This window comes from Rutilus rutilus (genome assembly GCF_951802725.1).
Source record: "Rutilus rutilus genome assembly, chromosome: 2".
Classification (NCBI taxonomy): Eukaryota; Metazoa; Chordata; class Actinopteri; order Cypriniformes; family Leuciscidae; genus Rutilus; species Rutilus rutilus.
The window spans coordinates 55,562,694-55,586,542 of NC_140210.1; the positions used below are offsets into that span (position 1 = coordinate 55,562,694).

The 23,849-nt window shown below is 39.3% G+C and overlaps 1 protein-coding gene across 1 annotated transcript in view; it reads right to left on the reverse strand.

Moving 5' to 3' along the window:
* Window positions 1-23,631, reverse strand: part of LOC311279815 (B-cell receptor CD22-like) — a gene marked incomplete at its 3' end in the record, with an annotated part of 57,992 nt that extends 34,361 nt beyond the window's left edge. Inside the window, exon 1 of the mRNA XM_084391557.1 lies at window positions 23,564-23,631. Within this exon, the coding sequence (XP_084247683.1) occupies window positions 23,564-23,627 (64 nt within the window). The 5' untranslated portion in view covers window positions 23,628-23,631. The remainder of the gene's footprint in view (window positions 1-23,563) is intronic.
* Window positions 23,632-23,849: the final 218 nt, after the last annotated feature.

The window sequence follows — 23,849 nt, forward strand, 5'->3', positions numbered from 1 at the left end:
TAACACCAGTTTTTCCTCTGGCTGCTGTAACTGAGTGTTTATAAAACATATTAGTTATGGCACATACACCTAAAGAAAATATGAGCATGTGGTTGTGTTAAGATGATACAAATCATCATTTAGTGACTTGATTCTCTGATCTTTTCCAGAGCCTAATCTCTGATTAGACAGGTGATGTATTACTTGTATTATTCATTATAATAGAACTGATTCTGCTGTAAGGCCCATTGTTGTGACAATCAGATTTTAAAAACCTCTATGGTATCATGCTGACTTACACAGTAATCAAGAATCAGCATATGAATCTCAACAATGGTGACCATTAAAAAATGATTTATGCCGCAATGCATGCTGGGAGCCATGGATAAGTTTTGTATTATGCTAGTACCCAGCATGCATTGCAGAATGAATAATTTTTTAATGGTCACCATTGCTGAGATTCATATGCTGATTCTTGATGTCTGTGTGAGTCTTAGTAATGCAATACCTTTTCTGTGAAACTTTTTGTGCACAACTCAAAATCCTTCATATTATTTGATAGTCACAACATGGCTAGCTCTTATACTGTAGAATAACAGTTTTGAGTGAAACTAATATGTTACCCTTTTAATCAGAGATCAGACTCTGAATGAAATCAGTGAATCAAGTCACTAAATGATGATTGTCATCATCAGTCCTTCACCATCAACACCCGATCAGACTTTTCCTTGCCTTTTGTGCCATAACAAATATGTTTTATAAACACTCAATTATAGCAGCCAAAGAAAATCTTAAGTGCAAAAGTCAAGGGCCAAGAGCTCAACTAAAGCAAACGCTGATCTCCATCATGGTGAAATGAAACTCAAATAATCAACTTCTAAACCTTTGTTAATTCTAATAAGAACTTCTGTAGACGAATGGCAGTAATAAAGTCAAACTGGTTAATAATAAGTGAAGCTTGTAATGCTGTTCGTGGAGTTGTTTAATCCTCCTCTGCTGAGATCTTGAGATATTTAATGTCTTCTTTTATCTCCAGTTGATTTTGCAGTGGCTGGAAGTCAGTTGTAGTTCTTGTGTTTCTCTTTCCTTCAGTGATTCTGCTTGTTAACAGCAGGTGCTCATCACTAAGATGATTCAGAGTCCACACTTAGGTGACGTCATGTAGTGCAGACCTAGACTCTTCTTCCTCTAACTCACTCTCTTCCTTCTCTTATACTCATACTCTTCTTCCTCTAACTCACTCTCTTCCTTCTCTTATACTCATACTCTTCCTCCTCTTATACTCATACTCTTCCTCCTCGTTCATCACCTCTTTCACATACTCTTCCTCCTCTTATGCTCATACTCTTCCTCCTCTTATACTCACACTCTTCCTACTCTTATACTCATACTCTTCCTCATCTTATACTCGCACTCTTCCTCCTCTTATACTCATACTCTTCCTCCTCTTATACTCATACTCTTCCTCCTCTAACTCACTCTCTTCCTCCTCTTATACTCATACTCTTCATCCTCTTATACTCACACTCTTCCTCCTCTTATACTCACACTCTTCCTCCTCTAACTCACAATCTTCCTCCTCTTATACTCATACTCTTCCTCCTCTTACACTCGTACTCTTCCTCTTCCTCTTCTTATACTCATACTCTTCCTCCTCTTATACACACTCTTCCTCCTCTTATACTCACACTCTTCCTCCTCTTACACTCGTACTCTTCCTCTTCCTCTTCTTATACTCATACTCTTCCTCCTCTTATACTCATACTCTTGCTCCTCTGATACTCACACTCTTCCTCATCTTATACTCACACTCTTCCTCCTCTTACACTCGTACTCTTCCTCTTCCTCTTCTTATACTCACACTCTTCCTCATCTTATACTCACACTCCTCCTCCTCTTATACTCACACTCTTCCTCCTCTTATACACACACTCTTCCTCCTCTAACTCACACTCTTCCTTCTCTTATACTCATACTCTTCTTCCTCTAACTCACTCTCTTCCTTCTCTTATACTCATACTCTTCCTCCTCTTATACTCATACTCTTCCTCCTCGTTCATCACCTCTTTCACATACTCTTCCTCCTCTTATGCTCATACTCTTCCTCCTCTTATACTCACACTCTTCCTACTCTTATACTCATACTCTTCCTCATCTTATACTCGCACTCTTCCTCCTCTTATACTCATACTCTTCCTCCTCTTATACTCATACTCTTCCTCCTCTAACTCACTCTCTTCCTCCTCTTATACTCATACTCTTCATCCTCTTATACTCACACTCTTCCTCCTCTTATACTCACACTCTTCCTCCTCTAACTCACAATCTTCCTCCTCTTATACTCATACTCTTCCTCCTCTTACACTCGTACTCTTCCTCTTCCTCTTCTTATACTCATACTCTTCCTCCTCTTATACACACTCTTCCTCCTCTTATACTCACACTCTTCCTCCTCTTACACTCGTACTCTTCCTCTTCCTCTTCTTATACTCATACTCTTCCTCCTCTTATACTCATACTCTTGCTCCTCTGATACTCACACTCTTCCTCATCTTATACTCACACTCTTCCTCCTCTTACACTCGTACTCTTCCTCTTCCTCTTCTTATACTCACACTCTTCCTCATCTTATACTCACACTCCTCCTCCTCTTATACTCACACTCTTCCTCCTCTTATACACACACTCTTCCTCCTCTAACTCACACTCTTCCTCTTCTTATACTCATACTCTTCTTCCTCTTATACTCACACTCTTCCTCCTCTTATACTCACACTCTTCCTCCTCTTATACTCACACTCTTCCTCCTCTTATACTCATACTCTTCCTCCTCTTATACACATACTCTTCCTCCTCTTATACTCATACTCTTCCTCCTCTTATACACATACTCTTCCTTCCTCCTCTTATACTCATTCTCTTCCTCCTCTTATACTCACACTCTTCCTCCTCTTATACTAACTCTTCCTCCTCTTATATTCATACTCTTCCTCCTCTTATACTCACTTTTCCTCCTCTTATACTCACACTCTTCCTCCTCTTATAATCATACTCTTCCTCCTCTTATACACACACTTCCTTCTCTTATACACACACTCTTCCTCCTCTTATACTCATACTCTTCCTCCTCTTATACTCATACTCTTCCTCCTCTTATACTCACACTCTTATACTCACACTCTTCCTCCTCTTATATTCACACTCTTCCTCCTCTTATACTCACACTCTTCCTCCTCTTATACTCATACTCTTCCTCCTCTTATACTCACGTTCTTCATCCTCTTATACTCATACTCTTCCTCCTCTTATACACACACTCTTCCTCCTCTTATACTCATACTCTTCCTCCTCTTATACTCACACTCTTCCTCCTCTTATAATCACGCTCTTCCTCCTCTTATACTCACACTCTTCCTCCTCTAACTCACTCTTCCTCATCTTATACTCACACTCTTCCTCCTCTTATACTCATTCTCTTCCTTGTTCATCACCTCTTTCACATACTCTTCATCCTCTTATACTCATACTCTTCCTCCTCTTAAACTCATACTCTTCCTCCTCTTATACTCATACTCTTCCTCCTCTAACTCACTCTTTTCCTCCTCTTATACTCACACTCTTCCTCCTCTAACTCACACTCTTCCTCCTCTTATACTCATACTCTTCCTCCTCTTATACTCACACTTTTCCTCCTCTTATACTCACACTCTTCCTCCTCTTATACTCTTCCACTTCCACACTCTTCCTCCTCTTATACTCATACTCTTCCTCCTCTTATACTCACACTCTTCCTCCTCTTATACTCATACTCTTCCTCCTCTTATACTCATACTCTTCCTCCTCTTATACTCACACTCTTCTTCCTCCTCTTATACTCATACTCTTCCTCCTCTTATACTCACACTCTTCCTCCTCTTATACTCTTACTCTTCCTCCTCTTATAATCACGCTCTTCCTCCTCTTATACTCATACTCTTCCTCCCCTTATACTCATACTCTTCCTCCTCTTATACTCACACTCTTCCTCCTCTTATACTCTTACTCTTCCTCCTCTTATACACATACTCTTCCTCCTCTTATACTCATACTCTTCCTCCTCTTATACACATACTCTTCCTTCCTCCTCTTATACTCATTCTCTTCCTCCTCTTATACTCACACTCTTCCTCCTCTTATACTAACTCTTCCTCCTCTAATATTCATACTCTTCCTCCTCTTATACTCACTTTTCCTCCTCTTATACTCACTCTCTTCCTCCTCTTATAATCATACTCTTCCTCCTCTTATACACACACTTCCTTCTCTTATACACACACTCTTCCTCCTCTTATACTCATACTCTTCCTCCTCTTATACTCATACTCTTCTTCCTCTTATACTCACACTCTTATACTCACACTCTTCCTCCTCTTATACTCACACTCTTCCTCCTCTTATAATCACGCTCTTCCTCCTCTTATACTCACACTCTTCCTCCTCTTATACTCATACTCTTCCTCCTCTTATACTCACACTCTTCCTCCTCTTATAATCACGTTCTTCCTCCTCTTATACTCATACTCTTCCTCCTCTTATACACACACTCTTCCTCCTCTTATACTCATACTCTTCCTCCTCTTATACTCATACACTTCCTCCTCTAACTCACACTCTTCCTCCTCTTATACTCATACTCTTCCTCCTCTTATACTCACACTCTTCCTCCTCTTATACTCTTCCACTTCCACACTCTTCCTCCTCTTATACTCATACTCTTCCTCCTCTTATACTCACACTCTTATACTCACACTCTTCCTCCTCTTATATTCACACTCTTCCTCCTCTTATACTCACACTCTTCCTCCTCTTATACTCATACTCTTCCTCCTCTTATACTCACGTTCTTCATCCTCTTATACTCATACTCTTCCTCCTCTTATACACACACTCTTCCTCCTCTTATACTCATACTCTTCCTCCTCTTATACTCACACTCTTCCTCCTCTTATAATCACGCTCTTCCTCCTCTTATACTCACACTCTTCCTCCTCTAACTCACTCTTCCTCATCTTATACTCACACTCTTCCTCCTCTTATACTCACACTTTTCCTCCTCTTATACTCACACTCTTCCTCCTCTTATACTCTTCCACTTCCACACTCTTCCTCCTCTTATACTCATACTCTTCCTCCTCTTATACTCACACTCTTCCTCCTCTTATACTCATACTCTTCCTCCTCTTATACTCATACTCTTCCTCCTCTTATACTCACACTCTTCCTCCTCTTATACTCTTCCACTTCCACACTCTTCCTCCTCTTATACTCATACTCTTCCTCCTCTTATACTCACACTCTTCCTCCTCTTATACTCATACTCTTCCTCCTCTTATACTCATACTCTTCCTCCTCTTATACTCACACTCTTCCTCCTCTTATACTCTTACTCTTCCTCCTCTTATAATCACGCTCTTCCTCCTCTTATACTCATACTCTTCCTCCCCTTATACTCATACTCTTCCTCCTCTTATACTCACACTCTTCCTCCTCTTATACTCTTACTCTTCCTCCTCTTATACTCATACTCTTCCTCCTCTTATACACATACTCTTCCTTCCTCCTCTTATACTCATTCTCTTCCTCCTCTTATACTCTTACTCTTCCTCCTCTTATACTCACACTCTTCCTCCTCTTATACTCATACTCTTCCTCCTCTTATACTCATACTCTTCCTCCTCTTATACTCACACTCTTCCTCCTCTTATACTCTTACTCTTCCTCCTCTTATAATCACGCTCTTCCTCCTCTTATACTCATACTCTTCCTCCCCTTATACTCATACTCTTCCTCCTCTTATACTCACACTCTTCCTCCTCTTATACTCATACTCTTCCTCCTCTTATACTCACACTCTTCCTCCTCTTATACTCATACTCTTCCTCCTCTTATACTCATACTCTTCATCCTCTTATACTCACACTCTTCCTCCTCTTATACTCTTACTCTTCCTCCTCTTATAATCACGCTCTTCCTCCTCTTATACTCATACTCTTCCTCCCCTTATACTCATACTCTTCCTCCTCTTATACTCACACTCTTCCTCCTCTTATACTCTTACTCTTCCTCCTCTTATACACATACTCTTCCTCCTCTTATACTCATACTCTTCCTCCTCTTATACACATACTCTTCCTTCCTCCTCTTATACTCACACTCTTCCTCCTCTTATACTAACTCTTCCTCCTCTAATATTCATACTCTTCCTCCTCTTATACTCACTTTTCCTCCTCTTATACTCACTCTCTTCCTCCTCTTATAATCATACTCTTCCTCCTCTTATACACACACTTCCTTCTCTTATACACACACTCTTCCTCCTCTTATACTCATACTCTTCCTCCTCTTATACTCATACTCTTCCTCCTCTTATACTCACACTCTTATACTCACACTCTTCCTCCTCTTATAATCACACTCTTCCTCCTCTTATACTCACACTCTTCCTCCTCTTATACTCATACTCTTCCTCCACTTATACTCACACTCTTCCTCCTCTTATAATCACGTTCTTCCTCCTCTTATACTCATACTCTTCCTCCTCTTATACACACACTCTTCCTCCTCTTATACTCATACTCTTCCTCCTCTTATACTCATACACTTCCTCCTCTAACTCACACTCTTCCTCCTCTTATACTCATACTCTTCCTCCTCTTATACTCACACTCTTCCTCCTCTTATACTCTTCCACTTCCACACTCTTCCTCCTCTTATACTCATACTCTTCCTCCTCTTATACTCACACTCTTCCTCCTCTTATACTCATACTCTTCCTCCTCTTATACTCATACTCTTCCTCCCCTTATACTCACACTCTTCCTCCTCTTATACTCTTACTCTTCCTCCTCTTATACACATACTCTTCCTCCTCTTATACTCATACTCTTCCTCCTCTTATACACATACTCTTCCTTCCTCCTCTTATACTCATTCTCTTCCTCCTCTTATACTCACACTCTTCCTCCTCTTATACTAACTCTTCCTCCTCTAATATTCATACTCTTCCTCCTCTTATACTCACTTTTCCTCCTCTTATACTCACTCTCTTCCTCCTCTTATAATCATACTCTTCCTCCTCTTATACACACACTTCCTTCTCTTATATACACACTCTTCCTCCTCTTATACTCATACTCTTCCTCCTCTTATACTCACACACTTCCTCCTCTTATAATCACGCTCTTCCTCCTCTTATACTCACACTCTTCCTCCTCTTATACACACACTCTTCCTCCTCTTATACTCATACTCTTCCTCCTCTTATACTCATACTCTTCCTCCTCTTATACTCACACACTTCCTCCTCTTATAATCACGCTCTTCCTCCTCTTATACTCACACTCTTCCTCCTCTTATACTCATACTCTTCCTCCTCTTATACTCACACTCTTCCTCCTCTTATAATCACGTTCTTCCTCCTCTTATACTCATACTCTTCCTCCTCTTATACACACACTCTTCCTCCTCTTATACTCATACTCTTCCTCCTCTTATACTCATACACTTCCTCCTCTTATACTCGCACTCTTCCTCCTCTTATACTCATACTCTTCCTCCTCTAACTCACTCTCTTCCTCCTCTTATACTCATACTCTTCATCCTCTTATACTCACACTCTTCCTCCTCTTATACTCATACTCTTCCTCCTCGTTCATCACCTCTTTCACACACTCTTCCTCCTCTTATACACACTATTCCTCCTCTTATACTCACACTCTTCCTCCTCTTACTCTCGTACTCTTCCTCCTCTTATACTTACACTCTTCCTCCTCTTATACTCACACTCTTCCTCATCTTATACTCACACTCCTCCTCCTCTTATACTCACACTCTTCCTCCTCTTATACACACACTCTTCCTCCTCTAACTCACACTCTTCCTCTTCTTATACTCATACTCTTCTTCCTCTTATACTCACACTCTTCCTCATCTTATACTCACACTCCTCCTCCTCTTATACTCACACTCTTCCTCCTCTTATACACACACTCTTCCTCCTCTAACTCACACTCTTCCTCTTCTTATACTCACACTCTTCCTCCTCTTATACTCACACTCTTCCTCCTCTTATACTCATACTCTTTCTCATCTTATACTCACACTCCTCCTCCTCTTATACTCACACTCTTCCTCCTCTTATACACACACTCTTCCTCCTCTAACTCACACTCTTCCTCTTCTTATACTCATACTCTTCTTCCTCTTATACTCACACTCTTCCTCCTCTTATACTCATACTCTTCCTCCTCTTATACTCATACTCTTCCTCCTCTTATACTCATACTCTTCCTCCTCTTATACACATACTCTTCCTCCTCTTATACTCATTCTCTTCCTCCTCTTATACTCACACTCTTCCTCCTCTTATACTAACTCTTCCTCCTCTTATATTCATACTCTTCCTCCTCTTATACTCACTTTTCCTCCTCTTATACTCACACTCTTCCTCCTCTTATAATCATACTCTTCCTCCTCTTATACACACACTTCCTTCTCTTATACACACACTCTTCCTCCTCTTATACTCATACTCTTCCTCCCCTTATACTCATACTCTTCCTCCTCTTATACTCACACTCTTATACTCACACTCTTCCTCCTCTTATAATCACGCTCTTCCTCCTCTTATACTCACACTCTTCCTCCTCTTATACTCATACTCTTCCTCCTCTTATAATCACACTCTTCCTCCTCTTATAATCACGTTCTTCCTCCTCTTATACTCATACTCTTCCTCCTCTTATACTCACACTCTTCCTCCTCTTATACTCACACTCTTCCTCCTCTTATACTCATACTCTTCCTCCTCTTATACTCACACTCTTCATCCTCTGATACTCATACTCTTCCTCCTCTTATACTCACACTCTTCATCCTCTTATACTCACACTCTTCATCCTCTTATACTCACACTCTTCCTCCTTTTATACTCATACTCTTCCTCCTCTTATACACACACTCTTCCTCCTCTAACTCACACTCTTCCTCCTCTTATACTCATACTCTTCCTCCTCTTATACTCATACTCTTCCTCCTATTATACTCATACTCTTCCTCCTCTTATCCTCACACTCTTCCTCCTCTTATACTCACACTCTTCCTCCTCTAACTCACACTCTTCCTCCTCTTATACTCATACTCTTCTTCCTCTAACTCACACTCTTCCTCCTCTTATGCTCACACTCTTCCTCCTCTAACTCACACTCTTCCTCCTCTAACTCACACTCTTCCTCCTCTTACTCACACTCTTCCTCCCCTTATACTCACACTCTTCCTCTTCTTATACTCACACTCTTCCTCCTCTAACTCACACCCTTCCTTCTCTTATACTCACACTCTTCCTCCTCTTATACTCATACTCTTCCTCATCTCATACTCACACTCTTCCTCATCTTATACTCACACTCTTCCTCCTCTAACTCACACTATTCCTCTTATACTCACACTGTTCCTCCTCTTATACACATACTATTCCTCCTCGTTCATCACCTCTTTCACATACTCTTCCTCCTCTTATACTCATACTCTTCCTCTGCTTATACTCATACTCTTCCTCCTCTTATACTCATACTCTTCCTCATCTTATACTCATTCTCTTCCTTGTTCATCACCTCTTTCACATACTCTTCATCCTCTTATACTCATACTCTTCCTCCTCTTATACTCATACTCTTCCTACTCTTATACTCATACTCTTCCTCCTCTTATACTCTTCCACTTCCACACTCTTCCTCCTCTTACTCTTCCTCCTCTTATACTCACACTCTTCCTCCTCTTATACTCATACTCTTCCTTCTCTTATACTCACATTCTTCCTCCTCTTATAATCATGTTCTTCCTCCTCTTATACTCATAGTCTTCCTCCTCTTATACACACACTCTTCCTCCTCTTATACACACACTCTTCCTCCTCTTATACACACACTTTTCCTCCTCTTATACTCATACTCTTCCTCCTCTTATACTCACACTCTTTCTCCTCTTATAATCACGCTCTTCCTCCTTTTATACTCATACTCTTCCTCATCTTATACTCACACTCTTCCTCCTCTTATACTCTTCCACTTCCACACTCTTCCTCCTCTTATACTCACACTCTTCCTCCTCTTATACTCATACTCTTCCTCCTCTTATACTCACACTCTTCCTCCTCTTATAATCATGTTCTTCCTCCTCTTATACTCATACTCTTCCTCCTCTTATACGCACACTCTTCCTCCTCTTATACTCATACTCTTCCTCCTCTTATACTCATACTCTTACTCCTCTTATACTCACGCTCTTCCTCCTCTTATACTCATACTCTTCCTCCTCTTATACTCACACTCTTCCTCCTCTTATAATCACGCTCTTCCTCCTCTTATACTCATACTCTTCCTCCTCTAATCTTCAATGCAACATTTTGAGTCAATTTAGGCACTTTAAACTGTCTTGTAATTTGTACAGTTGGTTTCCTCTGATCATTAGAAATAAGTGTGAACAATTTAGTGTCATTGTGTGTAAACGATGACAACTGTGTTGTACTTGTGTTTAACTTTAGTCTGCCTGTGTTTAGTGTTTTGAAACATAAGTGCATCACAGTGAGAAATGTGTTTTAATGAGTGAGAATGTGTTTTGAGTTTTGCAAGAAGAGTGCATAAGATTTACAAACAGTGTTTTAACGACCTGAACTTGTTTAATGTTTTACAGAAAGAGTGATTTATTTGACAAATTGGTTTAGGCTATTGAGAATTTGGTTCAGAGAAGTGGGTTTTGAGTTTTTTTTGCAATTCAGAAAAACTGTAAATCCTGGAATATGACTAAATAAATATTTAACAGACACATTCACTTCCGAGAACAAGAGCAAAATATATTCATGATCTAGTGCTAGGGCAGGGCTGTCACACTTTCAGCCTGAGACTCTAATCGACACGTTTCATACACTCTCACGCCACACACACATTTTCTCACGCAGAGAAAAATCGCACTGACACTGACCAGGGGTCAGAAAGTAGAAGTCCTGCCATATGTTTATTCCACCCATGAACTCAGAAGCTGATTTCACTAATTAGTTCTCCTGGCTGAATTAGCAAATCCAGGTGATTGGAACAAAATACTGAGGAGGACTTTTACTTTCTAAACCTGGACTTTACACCTCTGACACCAACAGACAAGACAGAGCTGGTTACTTTTGATATGAAACAAATTCTCAGCCCTCAGATTCTGTCAATTTTATTTAGAAATTAAAACAATAAATAATGTTTTGGCTTTGTAAATGTGACGTGTAAATATAAAGTGGCAGATTGCTGTAGCACCTCAGTAGTCGTATAGATTCAAATACTCGTATATTGTTATTCATATGTTTTATTATTATGTATTGTTGGTTACCATTTAGTAAGTAGGCTATAGATGTTATGTTAACATCACTTAAACCTGAGTGTACTGGCAAGTGACACTAGGGGGCAGTGGTGAGCCGCAGGACGTTTCACTTTTTGACATGGAGTCACACTGCCAGCTACTTCGGCCCTGTCCCAAATGGCACACTCCTGACTTATGGACTTACTCAGAGTACACACTTAGGTGACGTCATGTAGTGCAGACCTAGACTCTTCTTCCTCTAACTCACTCTCTTCCTTCTCTTATACTCATACTCTTCTTCCTCTAACTCACTCTCTTCCTTCTCTTATACTCACACTCTTCCTCCTCTTATACTCATACTCTTCCTCCTCTAACTCACTCTTCCTCCTCTTATACTCATACTCTTCCTCCTCTTTCACATACTCTTCCTCCTCTTATGCTCATACTCTTCCTCCTCTTATACTCACACTCTTCCTCCTCTTATACTCATACTCTTCCTCCTCTTATACTCATACTCTTCCTCCTCTTATACTCATACTCTTCCTCCTCTAACTCACTCTCTTCCTCCTCTTATACTCGCACTCTTCCTCCTCTTATACTCATACTCTTCCTCCTCTTATACTCATACTCTTCCTCCTCTAACTCACTCTCTTCCTCCTCTTATACTCATACTCTTCCTCCTCTAACTCACTCTCTTCCTCCTCTTATACTCATACTCTTCTTCCTCTAACTCACACTCTTCCTCCTCTTATACTCATACTCTTCTTCCTCTTATACTCACACTCTTCCTCCTCTGATACTCATACTCTTCCTCCTCTTATACTCATACTCTTCCTCCTCTAACTCACTCTCTTCCTCCTCTTATACTCATACTCTTCCTCCTCTAACTCACTCTCTTCCTCCTCTTATACTCATAGTCTTCTTCCTCTTATACTCACACTCTTCCTCCTCTTATACTCTTCCTCTTCCTCCTCTTATACTCTTACTCTTCCTCCTCTTATACTCATACTCTTCATCCTCTGATACTCACACTCTTCCTCCTCTTATACTCATACTCTTCCTCCTCTTATACTCACACTCTTCCTCCTCTTATACTCACACTCTTCATCCTCTTATACTCGCACTCTTCATCCTCTTATACTCACACTCTTCCTCCTCTTATACTCACACTCTTCCTCCTCTTATCCACACTCTTCCTCCTCTTATACTCACACTTTTCCTCCTCTTATCCACACTCTTCCTCCTCTTATACTCACACTCTTCCTCCTCTTATACACACACTCTTCCTCCTCTTATACTCATACTCTTCCTCCTCTTATACTCATACTCTTCCTCCTCTTATACTCACACTCTTCTTCCTCTTATAATCATGCTCTTCCTCCTCTTATACTCATACTCTTCCTCCTCTAATCTTCAATGCAACATTTTGAGTCAATTTAGGCACTTTAAACTGTCATGTAATTTGTACAGTTGGTTTCCTCTGATCATTAGAAATAAGTGTGAACAATTTAGAGTCATTGTGTGTAAACGATGACAACTGTGTTGTACTTGTGTTTAACTTTAGTCTGCCTGTGTTTAGTGTTTTGAAACATAAGTGCATCACAGTGAGAAATGTGTTTTAATGAGTGAGAATGTGTTTTGAGTTTTGCAAGAAGAGTGCATAAGATTTACAAACAGTGTTTTAACGACCTGAACTTGTTTAATGTTTTACAGAAAGAGTGATTTATTTGACAAATTGGTTTAGGCTGATAATTTGGTTCAGAGAAGTGGGTTTTGAGTTTTTTTTGCAATTCAGAAAAACTGTAAATCCTGGAATATGACTAAATAAATATTTAACATAGACACATTCACTTCCGAGAACAAGAGCAAAATATATTCATGATCTAGTGCTAGGGCAGGGCTGTCACACTTTCAGCCTGAGACTCTAATCGACACGTTTCATACACTCTCACGCCACACACACATTTTCTCACGCAGAGAAAAATCGCACTGACACTGACCAGGGGTCAGAAAGTAGAAGTCCTGCCATATGTTTATTCCACCCATGAACTCAGAAGCTGATTTCACTAATTAGTTCTCCTGGCTGAATTAGCAAATCCAGGTGATTGGAACAAAATACTGAGGAGGACTTTTACTTTCTGAACCTGGACTTTACACCTCTGACACCAACAGACAAGACAGAGCTGGTTACTTTTGATATGAAACAAATTCTCAGCCCTCAGATTCTGTCAATTTTATTTAGAAATTAAAACAATAAATAACGTTTTGGCTTTGTAAATGTGACGTGTAAATATAAAGTGGCAGATCAGTAGTCGTATAGATTCAAATACTCGTATATTGTTATTCATATGTTTTATTATTATGTATTGTTGGTTACCATTTAGTAAGTAGGCTATAGATGTTATGTTAACATCACTTAAACCTGCGTGTACTGGCGAGTGACACTAGGGGGCAGTGGTGAGCCGCAGGACGTTTCACTTTTTGACATGAAGTAGTCACACTGCCAGCTACTTTGGCCCTGTCCCAAATGGCACACTCCTGACTTATGGACTTACTCAGAGTACACACTTAGGTGACGTCATGTAGTGCAGACCTAGACTCTTCTTCCTCTAACTCACTCTCTTCCTTCTCTTATACTCATACTCTTCCTCCTCTAACTCACTCTTCCTCCTCTTATACTCATACTCTTCCTCCTCTTATACTCATACTCTTCCTCCTCGTTCATCACCTCTTTCACATACTCTTCCTCCTCTTATTCTCATACTCTTCCTCCTCTTATACTCACACTCTTCCTACTCTTACTCACACTCTTCCTCCTCTTATACTCATACTCTTCCTCCTCTTATACTCATACTCTTCCTCCTCTAACTCACTCTCTTCCTCCTCTTATACTCATACTCTTCCTCCTCTAACTCACTCTCTTCCTCCTCTTATACTCATACTCTTCTTCCTCTAACTCACACTCTTCCTCCTCTTATACTCATACTCTTCTTCCTCTTATACTCACACTCTTCCTCCTCTGATACTCATACTCTTCCTCCTCTTATACTCATACTCTTCCTCCTCTAACTCACACTCTTCCTCCTCTTATACTCTTACTCTTCCTCCTCTTATACTCTTACTCTTCCTCCTCTGATACTCATACTCTTCCTCCTCTTTTACTCACACTCTTCCTCCTCTGATACTCATACTCTTCCTCCTCTTATACTCACACTCTTCATCCTCTTATACTCACACTCTTCATCCTCTTATACTCACACTCTTCCTCCTTTTATACTCATACTCTTCCTCCTCTTATACACACACACTCTTCCTCCTCTAACTCACACTCTTCCTCCTCTTATACTCATACTCTTCCTCCTCTTATACTCATACTCTTCCTCCTATTATACTCATACTCTTCCTCCTCTTATCCTCACACTCTTCCTCCTCTTATACTCATACTCTTCCTCCTCTAACTCACACTCTTCCTCCTCTTATACTCATACTCTTCTTCCTCTAACTCACACTCTTCCTCCTCTTATGCTCACACTCTTCCTCCTCTAACTCACACTCTTCCTCCTCTAACTCACACTCTTCCTCCTCTTACTCACACTCTTCCTCCCCTTATACTCACACTCTTCCTCTTCTTATACTCACACTCTTCCTCCTCTAACTCACACCCTTCCTTCTCTTATACTCACACTCTTCCTCCTCTTATACTCATACTCTTCCTCATCTCATACTCACACTCTTCCTCATCTTATACTCACACTCTTCCTCCTCTAACTCACACTATTCCTCTTATACTCACACTGTTCCTCCTCTTATACACATACTATTCCTCCTCGTTCATCACCTCTTTCACATACTCTTCCTCTGCTTATACTCATACTCTTCCTCCTCTTATACTCATACTCTTCCTCCTCTAACTCACTCTTTTCCTCCTCTTATACTCATACTCTTCCTCATCTTATACTCATTCTCTTCCTTGTTCATCACCTCTTTCACATACTCTTCATCCTCTTATACTCATACTCTTCCTCCTCTTATACTCATACTCTTCCTACTCTTATACTCATACTCTTCCTCCTCTTATACTCTTCCACTTCCACACTCTTCCTCCTCTTATACTCTTCCACTTCCACACTCTTCCTCCTCTTACTCTTCCTCCTCTTATACTCACACTCTTCCTCCTCTTATACTCATACTCTTCCTTCTCTTATACTCACACTCTTCCTCCTCTTATAATCATGTTCTTCCTCCTCTTATACTCATAATCTTCCTCCTCTTATACACACACTCTTCCTCCTCTTATACACACACTCTTCCTCCTCTTATACACACACTTTTCCTCCTCTTATACTCATACTCTTCCTCCTCTTATACTCACACTCTTTCTCCTCTTATAATCACGCTCTTCCTCCTTTTATACTCATACTCTTCCTCATCTTATACTCACACTCTTCCTCCTCTTATACTCTTCCACTTCCACACTCTTCCTCCTCTTATACTCATACTCTTCCTCCTCTTATACTCACACTCTTCCTCCTCTTATACTCATACTCTTCCTCCTCTTATACTCACACTCTTCCTCCTCTTATAATCATGTTCTTCCTCCTCTTATACTCATACTCTTCCTCCTCTTATACGCACACTCTTCCTCCTCTTATACTCATACTCTTCCTCCTCTTATACTCATACTCTTCCTCCTCTTATACTCACACTCTTCCTCCTCTTATAATCACGCTCTTCCTCCTCTTATACTCATACTCTTCCTCCTCTTATACTCACACTCTTCCTCCTCTTATAATCACGCTCTTCCTCCTCTTATACTCATACTCTTCCTCCTCTTATACTCATACTCTTCCTCCTCTAATCTTCAATGCAACATTTTGAGTCAATTTAGGCACTTTAAACTGTCTTGTAATTTGTACAGTTGGTTTCCTCTGATCATTAGAAATAAGTGTGAACAATTTAGTGTCATTGGCCCTCATTTATCATTCTTGCGTAGAAATGGGCGTATATATTGGCGTAAGATTATGCTTACACTCCTCTCATCGCCTGATTTATGAAGCTGTGCGTACCTTTGAAATCCAGGTGTACGCAATAGCTGCCCTTGATAAATGCCGCGGTGGAAAACGAGCGTCATTAGAATAACACGCCCTTATATATTCAAGTCTCCGCTTCCCCCACGCCCTCATTTTACGCCATGGACACACGGAAGACGGCAAAGAAGAGAAACTTCTCCGACGTTGGATGAGCAAATGACCTATCACAATGCATTATTTTACAGCACGTGTTTTGAAACAATTAGTATTTAATTTCGTATCACGTCACATGTATTGGGGTGAACAATAATGATGATGATGTGATGTGGAGTACCATTCATTCACATTAATAATTGCATGACAATTTGTAATATTCTTCTTATTATTTATGATTTTTATTATTAATGACGCTTATTGTTATTTAGAAGAAGAATGTCGTTATTATTATTATTTGTATTATTATTATTATTTAAAAGAAGAAGAATGTCATTTTTATTATTTTGTCAGTCTGAATTATTATTATTTTTTTGTCATTGAAAGCCTTTTTATTACTGAACAAAAAAAAGAGGTATACTTTGCCTGGAGTGTTATAAAGTTGTGGATGGTTGTCTTTTAAAAAAAGTCTTTTGTCTTTTATTTTTCGTGTTCGCATTTATGAGGAAAAAGCATTGTTACGTGACAGTTATCCATTGCGGACGTGAGCGCTGTGAAAGCGGCATGCTTTAAAACTTTCACAGAGACCTCAAACAGAAAGCACAAAGCCTTTCTTTAAAGCGAATTTCGTTTTGTATTAATTGTATCTTAATTTTAATCAGTGTTTCATTATCCAATTTTCTGGATTTAATGCCTAAATAGCAGAGATAATCACGGAGGCGCCAGCGCCTGAACTGGATAACGTTAAGCTATCATCCATGAACCGAAACTCAACGTATAAGGTAGACTGATCGCCTCACACACCTAAAAAAAATAGAAATATATCTATTATCTACAGAAATCTCTACTTTTAAACAGAACCATTCAAAACAAAATAAAATGATGTAGGCCTAATCTGTATGAAATGTGTATTTCTCTCCGGCGCGTTCACTACTGCGAAGATCGCGAGTCAGACTTCATCTTTGCAGCCGACACAGAAAACCAAATGTTTTTATTGGTTTATTAAGTAGGCCTACAAACAGGCGAGTTATGAAAAATTGAGTGTGAGGGATTTGTTCACTTCACACAAAAAGATCTTGGAATGAGATGGCTAACTGTAGCCTATCGTTTAGTCCACTGTCTAATTTAGAGATTTTTTTTTTAACCGACTACCGACAACTTTAATCGGTTCATACGGTCAACCATCGGTCAAACGGTCATCGGTTAACATCCCTATGTTGTTGTTTTTTTACAGTGGGTCATAACCTATCATATCTTTTAGTTTGTCAGTGCGTTTTGTGGTGTTAGGAATTGTTTTTCTGCGCATTCCCGCACTCAAAACGTGCGTACACCACCTCCTGAGCTGGCGTAGGATTTGAGCGTGCCGTACGCCAACGTCCATATTGATAAATCTCAAAGTCACCGTGGTTTTGGGTGTACGCCAGGTGTACGCTGGAAATTTGGTGTACGCACTTTTGATAAATGAGGGCCATTGTGTGTAAACGATGACAACTGTGTTGTACTTGTGTTTAACTTTAGTCTACCTGTGTTTAGTGTTTTGAAACATAAGTGCATCACAGTGAGAAATGTGTTTTAATGAGTGAGAATGTGTTTTGAGTTTTGCAAGAAGAGTGCATAAGATTTACAAACAGTGTTTTAACGACCTGAACTTGTTTAATGTTTTACAGAAAGAGTGATTTATTTGACAAATTGGTTTAGGCTATTGAGAATTTGGTTCAGAGAAGTGGGTTTTGAGTTTTTTTGCAATTCAGAAAAACTGTAAATCCTGGAATATGACTAAATAAATATTTAACAGACACATTCACTTCCGAGAACAAGAGCAAAATATATTCATGATCTAGTGCTAGGGCAGGGCTGTCACACTTTCAGCCTGAGACTCTAATCGACACGTTTCATACACTCTCACGCCACACACACATTTTCTCACGCAGAGAAAAATCGCACTGACACTGACCAGGGGTCAGAAAGTAGAAGTCCTGCCATATGTTTATTCCACCCATGAACTCAGAAGCTGATTTCACTAATTAGTTCTCCTGGCTGAATTAGCAAATCCAGGTGATTGGAACAAAATACTGAGGAGGACTTTTACTTTCTGAACCTGGACTTTACACCTCTGACACCAACAGACAAGACAGAGCTGGTTACTTTTGATATGAAACAAATTCTCAGCCCTCAGATTCTGTCAATTTTATTTAGAAATTAAAACAATAAATAATGTTTTGGCTTTGTAAATGTGACGTGTAAATATAAAGTGGCAGATTGCTGTAGCACCTCAGTAGTCGTATAGATTCAAATACTTGTATATTGTTATTCATATGTTTTATTATTATGTATTGTTGGTTACCATTTAGTAAGTAGGCTATAGATGTTATGTTAACATCACTTAAACCTGCGTGTACTGGCAAGTGACACTAGGGGGCAGTGGTGAGCCGCAGGACGTTTCACTTTTTGACATGAAGGAGTCACACTGCCAGCTACTTCGGCCCTGTCCCAAATGGCACACTCCTGACTTATGGACTTACTCAGAGTACACACTTAGGTGACGTCATGTAGTGCAGACCTAGACTCTTCTTCCTCTAACTCACTCTCTTCCTTCTCTTATACTCATACTCTTCTTCCTCTAACTCACTCTCTTCCTTCTCTTATACTCACACTCTTCCTCCTCTAATACTCATACTCTTCCTCCTCTAACTCACTCTTCCTCATCTTATACTCATACTCTTCCTCCTCTTTCACATACTCTTCCTCCTCTTATGCTCATACTCTTCCTCCTCTTATACTCACACTCTTCCTACTCTTACTCACACTCTTCCTCCTCTTATACTCATACTCTTCCTCATCTTATACTCGCACTCTTCCTCCTCTTATACTCATACTCATACTCTTCCTCCTCTTATACTCATACTCTTCCTCCTCTTATACTCATACTCTTCCTCCTCTAACTCACTCTCTTCCTCCTCTTATACTCGCACTCTTCCTCCTCTTATACTCATACTCTTCCTCCTCTTATACTCATACTCTTCCTCCTCTAACTCACTCTCTTCCTCCTCTTATACTCATACTCTTCCTCCTCTAACTCACTCTCTTCCTCCTCTTATACTCATACTCTTCTTCCTCTAACTCACACTCTTCCTCCTCTTATACTCATACTCTTCTTCCTCTTATACTCACACTCTTCCTCCTCTGATACTCATACTCTTCCTCCTCTTATACTCATACTCTTCCTCCTCTAACTCACGCTCTTCCTCCTCTTATACTCATACTCTTCTTCCTCTTATACTCACACTCTTCCTCCTCTTATACTCTTACTCTTCCTCCTCTTATACTCTTACTCTTCCTCCTCTTATACTCATACTCTTCATCCTCTGATACTCACACTCTTCCTCCTCTTATACTCATACTCTTCCTCCTCTTATACTCACACTCTTCCTCCTCTTATACTCACACTCTTCATCCTCTTATACTCACACTCTTCATCCTCTTATACTCACACTCTTCCTCCTCTTATACTCACACTTTTCCTCCTCTTATCCACACTCTTCCTCCTCTTATACTCACACTCTTCCTCCTCTTATACACACACTCTTCCTCCTCTTATACTCATACTCTTCCTCCTCTTATACTCATACTCTTCCTCCTCTTATACTCACACTCTTCTTCCTCTTATAATCATGCTCTTCCTCCTCTTATACTCATACTCTTCCTCCTCTTATACTCATACTCTTCCTCCTCTTATACGCACACTCTTCCTCCTCTTATACTCACACTCTTCCTCCTCTTATACACACACTCTTCCTCCTCTTATACTCATACTCTTCCTCCTCTTATACTCATACTCTTCCTCCTCTTATACTCACACTCTTCTTCCTCTTATAATCATGCTCTTCCTCCTCTTATACTCATACTCTTCCTCCTCTTATACTCACACTCTTCCTCCTCTTATACTCTTCCACTTCCACACTCTTCCTCCTCTTATACTCATACTCTTCCTCCTCTTATACTCATACTCTTCCTCCTCTTATACTCACACTCTTCCTCCTCTTATAATCACGCTCTTCCTCCTCTTATACTCATACTCTTCCTCCTCTAATCTTCAATGCAACATTTTGAGTCAATTTAGGCACTTTAAACTGTCATGTAATTTGTACAGTTGGTTTCCTCTGATCATTAGAAATAAATGTGAACAATTTAGAGTCATTGTGTGTAAACGATGACAACTGTGTTGTACTTGTGTTTAACTTTAGTCTGCCTGTGTTTAGTGTTTTGAAACATAAGTGCATCACAGTGAGAAATGTGTTTTAATGAGTGAGAATGTGTTTTGAGTTTTGCAAGAAGAGTGCATAAGATTTACAAACAGTGTTTTAACGACCTGAACTTGTTTAATGTTTTACAGAAAGAGTGATTTATTTGACAAATTGGTTTAGGCTGATAATTTGGTTCAGAGAAGTGGGTTTTGAGTTTTTTTTGCAATTCACAAAAACTGTAAATCCTGGAATATGACTAAATAAATATTTAACAGACACATTCACTTCCGAGAACAAGAGCAAAATATATTCATGATCTAGTGCTAGGGCAGGGCTGTCACACTTTCAGCCTGAGACTCTAATCGACACGTTTCATACACTCTCACGCCACACACACATTTTCTCACGCAGAGAAAAATCGCACTGACACTGACCAGGGGTCAGAAAGTAGAAGTCCTGCCATATGTTTATTCCACCCATGAACTCAGAAGCTGATTTCACTAATTAGTTCTCCTGGCTGAATTAGCAAATCCAGGTGATTGGAACAAAATACTGAGGAGGACTTTTACTTTCTAAACCTGGACTTTACACCTCTGACACCAACAGACAAGACAGAGCTGGTTACTTTTGATATGAAACAAATTCTCAGCCCTCAGATTCTGTCAATTTTATTTAGAAATTAAAACAATAAATAACGTTTTGGCTTTGTAAATGTGACGTGTAAATATAAAGTGGCAGATCAGTAGTCGTATAGATTCAAATACTCGTATATTGTTATTCATATGTTTTATTATTATGTATTGTTGGTTACCATTTAGTAGCTATAGATGTTTATGTTAACATCACTTAAACCTGCGTGTACTGGCGAGTGACACTAGGGGGCAGTGGTGAGCCGCAGGACGTTTCACTTTTTGACATGAAGTAGTCACACTGCCAGCTACTTTGGCCCTGTCCCAAATGGCACACTCCTGACTTATGGACTTCCTCAGAGTCCACACTTAGGTGACGTCATGTAGTGCAGACCTATAATATCATATAATATATCTATTTATTTTTCTCTTTGTTGAATTTTCAGATTGTACAGCGTTTGACAGAAATAAAAATTATGTGTCACCAGAAAACACAGCCTCTTCTGTGTGTGCAACAACACCTCATACATAAAATCGATCAATCAGTGTTTTTCAGCTGCAGAAAGAAGTCAATAAAACAGCTGGAGAACAAGAATATCACATAACGTTACATAACGCTGGAGAAGCATAACATTACATTTACTCCAGGAAAGCCATTTAATGACCATAGCACGTTAGTTGGCTAGAAAAATTAGCTTTAGAGACCATTTGCTAAATATGTGCACTATATTAGCCTACATATTTATTACATTTTTACCTATATCACTACAATATTATAATGTTGTTATTATAATAAAAAACACATTATATTTAATTAGAGTTGTTATTTTTAATCTTTAATAATAATAGCTGACAGGGCTCTGTATGATTACAGCAATGTGTGAGATTAGTTTTTTCTTGAGAAAAATGTACATGTATCTACTGTACCTAATATCATCCAAATTAATCAAGAAGAATCCAGATCGGAATCAAATCACAAGAATTGAATTCGTGATAGAGATTGAAAGAATTGAAATCATGAAATTTGTGTCAAGCAATAATAATAATTAAATAAAACAGTAGCCTACCAGTCATTGTACCATGTAAACATTTTAAGATGTTGTCACTAAACTTCTAAAATTCAGTTATTTTAAATAATACAATTCTGATATGTTTTGCCAATCACAATAAACGTATTACGGTGTTGCAGAAAAGCAGAAGTAAATGTACAGAGACAGAGGAGTGAAGAGAGAACCACGAACAACATGATGCACTCTCAAATAATGAAATATATGAAAAATAAGACGAAGAAAATAATCAAAGTTGATTTATTAAATAGGCTACCCAATGACATCAACATATTAGTTTTGTGGCTTTTAGTTCTTATCTATCAGCTCAGAGCTCATTTATGCTAGTGAACTCCTTTGACATGATACATATTTAACAAGTACACATTCACTTCCGAGAACATGAGTCAAACATATTCATGATCTGCTGCTACAGTGACTTTTGTCCAATCAAAAGCTCTGAACTTTGAGAAAGTCCCTCCCCCTAAACCATGTGACACTGACTAGCAAGTAGCGAAAGACTATACGCTGATTTCACACAGCCGTTATTTTGAAATCGAAAGCGAGGCTCCGGTGGGAAGAAAACCGGAAGTGTCGCCTTTAATCATAGGAGAGTCGTGGATGCGATGGCGTATTGTTGTGTTTAATGATGTGTCAATTCTAAAACTGTACATACATTTCTTTCATACTTTAGACTATATACAGTGAAATTTATTTATAAATAAAATAATTTTTTTATATATAATTCAGAGAGTAAAAAATGAAGCAGGAATGAACTATATACATATAATCCTATATTAGATATTATCTTCCAATAGTGTAAATCGCGGCAGCAGCTTCAGGTTGGTAGTCCAAGGTATGTTGTTTATCTGTACTTCCGGGGTTCTTCCAACCGGAGCCTCACTTTCAAGTTCAAAATGGCGGCTGCGTGAAATCAGCGTATTGGACATTTCTAAAAGGGACGAGCGTTTGACAAGTTCAACACAATCTTCCTGTTTCAGAGAGAAATATGTAAGAACAGGACAGAAGAAAGTGCAGATCAGCCGCTCATGAGGCCTTAAATAAAACATCAGAGTGTTTCTAATGTGAATGTAAGAGAGACTCACCGTGAATCATGAGCAGAAAGAAGATCAGAGGAAGAGGAGGAGCCATTCTGACCCACATCAGCATAACATATGTCTATAATACAGCATTCAATTCACATTTATTTGTATAGCGCTTTTCACAATACACATCATTTCACAGCAGCTTTACAGAAAATACACGAGTCCACATTACAATTTAGAGTGATCTGTTATCAGAGGAAACTGTCTAAGATATGCATTTCAGAAATGTACATATACAAAGTCACAGTTAGTTAAAAATGTATTAATTTAAACAATGTAATAATTT